Source organism: Drosophila eugracilis, unplaced genomic scaffold, assembly GCF_018153835.1.
Source record: "Drosophila eugracilis isolate 14026-0451.02 unplaced genomic scaffold, ASM1815383v1 contig_2154, whole genome shotgun sequence".
NCBI lineage: Eukaryota > Metazoa > Arthropoda > Insecta > Diptera > Drosophilidae > Drosophila > Drosophila eugracilis.
Genome location: NW_024573038.1, coordinates 9,420,841 through 9,427,472, shown reverse-complemented (window position 1 = coordinate 9,427,472; position 6,632 = coordinate 9,420,841). Strand labels below are relative to the sequence as shown.

The following is a 6,632-nucleotide window of genomic DNA, read 5'->3' as shown; positions in this document are numbered from 1 at the left end:
TAATTTAAGCTTGAGCACAGCAAATGCCTAGTCTAAGCTGTAATACTAGAGGTATTCCCGTTTGTAAATCATGTAATGGAAATGCAAAATGAATGAGTTTTATGAGTTTTTCAGATTTAAAAATCAAATTTAAGCCATTTCGCTGAAAGTGCAATATGAATTTCATGGAATACCTCTGTAGTTTCGAAACTAATGTACTAGGCATTTCCAACAACTGCCAGCTGACGAGAAGATGACTTTACAAGAATTTTGAAATATGTCAAAACGCAGATTCTGGGTGTGGGCGAGTGTGTGCGTGTGCTGGGTGAGTGTGCGTGTGTATCTGTGTGAACTAAAGAATATTACCCAAACGAGAAGTTGCATTTACAACACTCAGAAAAACAACAAACAAACAAGCAGCCAACAAAACAATTTGTGTGTATATATTTGTAAAGCTTATATCTGCTCGATAGATCATCAAGCATTATCTTTAGCTGTTGCTACATCACACACACACACAAGCACACACATACTCATCCACCCACTATCACAGCCAAACCGCAAATTTACTTGAAGAAAGTCATAACTCAAAAAAAACAGCGATTTTGAAATGCACTTACGCGAAGAGTAAAGAAAAAACAAAAGCTAAAATTTTGACAATTTTACAGAGTACAGATTTGCATTGACATTTTGAGCTATGACACGCTGTTAGTAAATGAGCAAAATGCAAAAGGTTGAGCCTAGGACATTTTTAAGGGGTCTGTGCCGTGTGCAGACCACGCCTACATATGGGCGTCGATGGAACCCGCCGGCGGGTTAGAAACAAAAAATGGCAAAACAAATAAGAAGGGCATGCAAAAACTTTAACTTTAAACCGAAATGCAGGCAGTGGAGATATATATGGAGATCGAGTGGAATACAATTAAACTTACAAGCATAATATTATCAATGTAAAATCGTATGTAAAAAAAAACAAAGGCAGAAATCTATAAAAAAAAAACAAACAAACTGACAACCAAACAAGAAAAAATGAACAAAAAAAAATACAAAAAAGAAACTAAGAAATAAATACATTTACATAGATGTTGCAAAAATCAAGTGAACTGAAGCTCCTCCCATGGATTATCCAAGCCCTCTTTGTAGATTTGCGTATCCTGTCAGTGAGCAAGCACTTCCGGATCAGCGACCCCATGTTTCTGGACGTAATCTTCTTTATACCCACACTATTCACTTACCTGCTAATTGGACTTCTCATCGTTATCCTCTGTTTCGTGGTGATCTATATAAGCCACAAGATATACGTCTCTGTGTACGACAACCTGCCCCTGGCCGCTTTGCCAGGAAATTCACAGCACCTCGGCTTGCGTCACTCCAATCATGCGATGACCATGCGGGAATACCTCGACAGTTCGCTCCGGAATCCGCGCTCCAATCAGCCAAGCTTACGCTCTATTTGGATCCAGAACCGATCTCAGGTCCTGGACTCCTCGGGTAAGTTCTGCTCCAGTGAGGCTTTTACTTGGACAGCTCTTCCTCCAGGGTTCTTCTCCCATAGTCCTGCGTATTGTGCTCTCCCTGGAGCCGTGCTACCTGGTCAGCGTCGAGTTTGATATTAATTCCAGCTGGAAGGCTGTCAGTTTCATGTGTAACTGCCGGGAGGAGCCGGTATGTGCTGCCGCAGAACCAAGGCCTTCGGGCTCCATTCACATAGTCCGGTTCTATGAACATCTCACCAAGATCCCGCGACTCAAAGTAATGCTGAAGTGCAATCAAAGGCGACCGGAACCAAGACCGGATAGCCGGATCCTATTGACACTGGACGACGTAATCCAGGAGGCCAGGGATAACCAGGATGCCCAGTGTACGGATAACTCCGCCGCCTGCCGGCCTATTACCACGCGAAGGAATTCCCGTGCGGCAGAATAACTCTTGTATAGGTGGTTATAGGTCATCTGTAATCTACTGCTTTAATGTGGTATAACTTGTTTTATTAAATTGTATACAAAGATCAATGGGGTGGAAGCTCCAAGGTCAATGGGTTGGTCAGTGGGTCGGGTGAGCTCAACACGCCAGTTTATGGAAATCGCGTGACAACGAAGGTGAAAGTCAATGGAACAGTGGCGTGCGTATGTACCCAAGCAGAGGCTTAGGTGAACCCTTTCCTGAATAGAAGTTATTTCTATTTGCTTTATTCTGGATTTTCTTTTCTATATAAAGAAAATCTTAAGGGTTAGGTATAAAAATAACAAAAATAAACATTCCTAAGATTATTAGACATCTTAGAAACTGGAACAAATCTACAATCTACAGCGGATTAGTTGTTAGTCACGTTATATTAAAATATTTGGTGGTAAAAAGTAGACACTGAACTCTGAATTCTAAGTTTAAATTTTTGTAATATATTTTAATTTATGACTACGCCCATGTTCCGCAATCTTAATTAGTGCGGCCCGTGGTCTTTAAGCTTATCATACTGACTATGGTATTTGTTATCAATAGATAAAAAAAAACCTCTTCATGGCGGGTAGTTAGCTCGGCTATTGCCCGTAATTCCCGAAATCACTAGACCCCCATACAGATCTCGCCACCATAAGAGACCCCAAGCATTTTGTTTGACGCCATTTCATTCTTTATTGACGCGGCCAATTAAGAAGGCAGCGCTGTTGATTTGATTGCCAAGCGAATATGAATGCGACTGGAATTTCTCCATGAGTTATATTTATAAAGCGGGTCCCCCAAAAAAGTTGCCAGATGAGAAAAGCGGTTCCTCCCAATCGATAGGAACTCCAAACTGGAAAAACTTTTTCTAATCTCAGACCAAGTTACAGATTCTATTGCACAAGAAGCTTATCAAAACGAAAACGAAACAACAACAAAAACTGGAAGCACAACAAATAACAACATCTACAGCGGCGGCAACAGTCTGGCAACGAAGCGTATACGTAATGCCAAGCAAAGTTCCATTCATTTAACGCTCTCGGCTCGATTCAGTTCTCGGGCAGGTGTCAAGCGACGTACACACGAAACGCCGACGCGGTCACAATTCCAGAATATCATATACATGCTATATATGCTCGAGTGGCTAATTAACATACGCGTTTCGACCCGTCTCTTTACCTGAACCTTAGCTGTCTGGACTACACACTCATCCACAATTCTTAACGTGGAGAAGCGAGTACAAAGTCACAACAAATTTCAAAAACACACATATACGTACACCCGATAAATATATTTTTATAAGCACAAAGCGATCATCATGCTGGATCCCATTTCGGACACACCGCTTGTATTGGCCTACGTCTTTATGTCGCTGCTGGTGCTGATTTTGTCCTTCATATTGGTCAATGTGGTTCACAAGCTATATCGAAGTCTCAACACAGAGGTATCAACGGTTCCGATTTCCACCGCACAGCCGCTGAAGACCACCATCATGGGACTAGACGCCATGAAAACCGGTTAGGATGGGTGCAGCGCAGCTGGCTATGAGAGAAGCGAGAATCTCGAATCTCAGTCCGATGTCGGAGCTCCGGTTTTAGTTCGGGCGATTGGAGCGAAGCACGAGGAACGACAGCTGCAAGCCACCCACTCGCACGAGCCACAAAATCTAGACGCCTGTTGATATACCATTTATAAACATAAAAGCAATTAGACATAAATAAGCGAAACTAGGCTTACGAATAGAAATTAACTACACTTAACGCGCTGGTCCTCTAGTCAATTAATTGTTCGTGTTTGCCCTAAGGTTAGGTTACATGTACATTGATATTGTAAAAATAAAATAACTTGGACGATAACTGAACAGCAATTTAGGTAGATTGGGGGCAAGTACAAAGCACTTAACTGGTCGGGACAGTAAATGTCGCCTGATCGATGCGTAGAAAAGGCACAACAACCTTATCGTTGCAGTATCGAGACGTATAATTTGTGAGTCAATCAAAAACGTGATAAGAAACCCCTCTGACTTAGTCATAGATTTATACATAGTTTATTTAAAATAGCATGTTCATCTATAAATTTGCAATTAGAGCGCAGTTTGTTGTTATGGTAGCTGGATGAGTACGGACTACGTGAGTCCTCAGCTTTCGGGCCCAGGGCCACGTAGCTGCGACAAGATGTGTTAAACGGTGTTGGGGATTTGATGAGCGTAGAAATGATAGCAGCAGGCTGCTGGTGGTTCTGCGGCAGTGGCATCATCAATCTGTGGGATCGCTATAAATGAAGTAATAGTTATAAGCAACTTGTTATTATTTAGTAATCAAATAAACTCACCCCGAGAAAGTCTTTGGATGCTGCGACGTTAGGTCATCATCCTGGCTGCCAAGAGCCTTTTTAACATACTAAAAAAATAAATTATCACAGTTAGATAAAAGATTCCTTTATATCAATAACAAAAAATACCATTGGATTTAATATTATCTCCTCTTCCATTTTGTTGATCTGCCTAACTTGATCCAGAACATGAGTTATGTTCGTTTGCACGTTAAGGAACATGTCCGGTGAGTTGTATTTCTCTGGATCGTCTTTGAACAACACCATGCCGTCCTTTTGATTGATGCTGGCATAAATTTCACCCGACTTTATCTGAAGTTTATTATTAGATTGTTAAAATTAAAGTATTCTAAGAATCAGAAGCATTTGCTTACCATGTTGAGAATGTAACGCTCAGCTTCGACTGCGCTGGACAGCTGAACACGACTGGCAACATCGCTCAGGGAAAGGGTCAAGAAGGTTTTTGTTAGTCGCTGGATGTTTCGCTTGTACAAGGAAGTGGCTACCTAAATTGGGCGAAATATAGAAATTTTTCGTAAGTGATTCTTCCTTAGATTCTAAAATCTTGAATTTACTTCACAGGAAATGATTTGATTTTAGCTTTGACCGAACTTCCGGATAAATTTAAATATTTTCTTTATTTAAAACGACAAGATATTAAAAGTATGGTATATGAAGCTGTTCCACCTTCAAAAAGTCTATATACGTGTTATAATACATTTTTTCATAAATATTGCGCGTTTCTTTGTTTTTCTTTGATCTTTCTCAGTAAGAAAATATTTTAAATGTATATAAATAAACATTTGAACTGAAATACCTTAAAATTTAACTCGGCAAATAGACTTTCAAGTAGTCTACTTATCGTTATCATTAAAGACACTTGAACTTACTTGCTTGGCCAATCCCATATTGTTATCACGCGTAAATGCTTCACTGTACTTGAGTATGATGATGCGCAGCTCTTCGCTAGACGAATTCGCGTACACATTGACCAGGTCGTGGTAGTGATTGGCCATCGGCTTCATGAAACGACCAATGACCTGTGTGTTTTTTGGTATATACGCTATCTGCAACCGACAGATTATAAGATTAGGATGCTGATATATGGATAGAGCCAATCTGTTAGGAAAGTCACCTTGCCCTCGACGATCAGTGAAACCATGAGAAACTTTTTATAGGCCTCCAGCATGATGTGCGACATGGCCATGGCCGGAGTGGTGATGCAGACTTCGAAAAAGTACAGAGCACGCTCGTAGTTCTTAACCGCCGTGTAGATCATGCCACCATAGTAGTAGTACAGCAAAAAGTACTTGGCGTCGTTGTTGGCATCCTAAAATAGTAAACTATGAGCTCTACGTGCTCTGGAGAGGATGGGAATTCTCATTACCGCATGCTGAGACTGTTGCTGCTGCTGTGTCTTGCACTCGGCGGCTACGGTGGAGATGTCCGTGATGTCAGTATCCAAATAAGGCAGCACCACACTGAAGTTTTTCGCTTTCAGGCTGAGCAGGCAGAGATCGGCATGGATTGGCGTTAGCTGGGTGTCCAGTTGTCTAATCTGGTCGATGGCGCGTGAAAGGATGCGTATACCCAGGATGCTGAAGTTCTTTTGGACCACAAACTCGCTGAACAGATGACATGTTTCATAAACTGTGTGTGGAGATGGAGTTAATTTGACGTACTTTAAGTGTAAAAGGACTACAACTCACAAGCGCACACTGCAAATCGCAGCTGTTCCGCGTTGTTGCGCTGCACAAAGTCTCGCATCAGCTGGATAAGCTGCACCGGCTCTGCATTTGCGGTGGTTGCACTGTGCAGCTTCGCAAGAAGCACATAGAGCACGCCCAGCGTGTGCTGCTGCATGTCAAGGGTCTCCAGTACGTTGTCTAGGATCATCCAGTTGCGGGCGAGCAGCGATAACGATTCCGGCAGCTCCTCGGCCAGCTCCCGATAGCTTCCTGGAATAAAAACCGGCATGGGATTCAGAAAAAATGCACATCAATATCAAAACAAAGGCGGCGGTGAGTCCGGTTTTTTTGCGGTTCGTGGATCGCCGGTAGTCCAACTTACCGGATGCGCTCAGCGTGCGGACCTGATTCACATAGTTTTCCAGCGCACTGCCCATTTTAGGTAACTCCGAGACTACTTTTTGGCCTATTAATTTGCAAAAATGCGAAAAATAATTTCGCGAAATAACAAAATTGACTGGAATAAAAACGATGATTTTCTATATTATCGATTTCGGGACATTTAGTAATATCGATAGATTCCATCGTTATTCAACATTGCCTTTCTGCTCTGTTAACATTCAGCGGTTACTAACACGCCATCTATAGCAGCTCAGTTGTGTATAATCTTTAACATTTAGGTCAATATGCAACTTG

The 6,632-nt window shown here is 41.8% G+C and overlaps 3 protein-coding genes across 3 annotated transcripts; 2 read left to right on the top strand and 1 right to left on the bottom strand.

Moving 5' to 3' along the window:
- The first annotated feature begins 28 nt into the window (after positions 1–28).
- Positions 29–1,991, top strand: LOC108114290. The gene is made up of 2 exons (XM_017225192.2): positions 29–1,470; positions 1,535–1,991. The coding sequence occupies exons 1-2, from the start codon at positions 1,062–1,064 to the stop codon at positions 1,903–1,905; spliced, it is 780 nt and encodes a 259-aa protein (XP_017080681.1). The 5' UTR covers positions 29–1,061; the 3' UTR covers positions 1,906–1,991.
- An 84-nt stretch (positions 1,992–2,075) lies between these two features.
- Positions 2,076–3,773, top strand: LOC108114294. The gene has a single exon (XM_017225195.2). It carries the CDS (start codon positions 3,236–3,238, stop codon positions 3,437–3,439), a length of 204 nt encoding a protein of 67 aa, XP_017080684.1. The 5' UTR covers positions 2,076–3,235; the 3' UTR covers positions 3,440–3,773.
- A 168-nt stretch (positions 3,774–3,941) lies between these two features.
- LOC108114289 (COP9 signalosome complex subunit 3) lies at positions 3,942–6,493 on the bottom strand. Its single transcript, XM_017225191.1, has 9 exons — positions 6,319–6,493; positions 5,958–6,206; positions 5,636–5,898; positions 5,384–5,578; positions 5,139–5,315; positions 4,623–4,754; positions 4,378–4,560; positions 4,249–4,316; positions 3,942–4,188 (listed from the first exon to the last, which is right to left on the bottom strand). The coding sequence occupies exons 1-9, from the start codon at positions 6,371–6,373 to the stop codon at positions 4,173–4,175; spliced, it is 1,338 nt and encodes a 445-aa protein (XP_017080680.1). The 5' UTR covers positions 6,374–6,493; the 3' UTR covers positions 3,942–4,172.
- Between the last annotated feature and the right edge of the window lie 139 nt (positions 6,494–6,632).

Excerpts from the sequence above, each read along its gene's own strand:
- LOC108114290 (XM_017225192.2), top strand. The coding sequence starts at position 1,062 with ATGTTGCAAAAATCAAGTGAACTGAAGCTCCTCCCATGGATTATCCAA. Across the intron at positions 1,471-1,534 it reads TCAGGTCCTGGACTCCTCGG|TCCTGCGTATTGTGCTCTCC; the intron begins GTAAGTTCTGCT and ends CTTCTCCCATAG.
- LOC108114294 (XM_017225195.2), top strand. The coding sequence starts at position 3,236 with ATGCTGGATCCCATTTCGGACACACCGCTTGTATTGGCCTACGTCTTT.
- LOC108114289 (XM_017225191.1), bottom strand. The coding sequence starts at position 6,373 with ATGGGCAGTGCGCTGGAAAACTATGTGAATCAGGTCCGCACGCTGAGC. Across the intron at positions 6,207-6,318 it reads CCGCACGCTGAGCGCATCCG|GAAGCTATCGGGAGCTGGCC; the intron begins GTAAGTTGGACT and ends TTTTTATTCCAG. Across the intron at positions 4,561-4,622 it reads AGCGTTACATTCTCAACATG|ATAAAGTCGGGTGAAATTTA; the intron begins GTAAGCAAATGC and ends AATAAACTTCAG.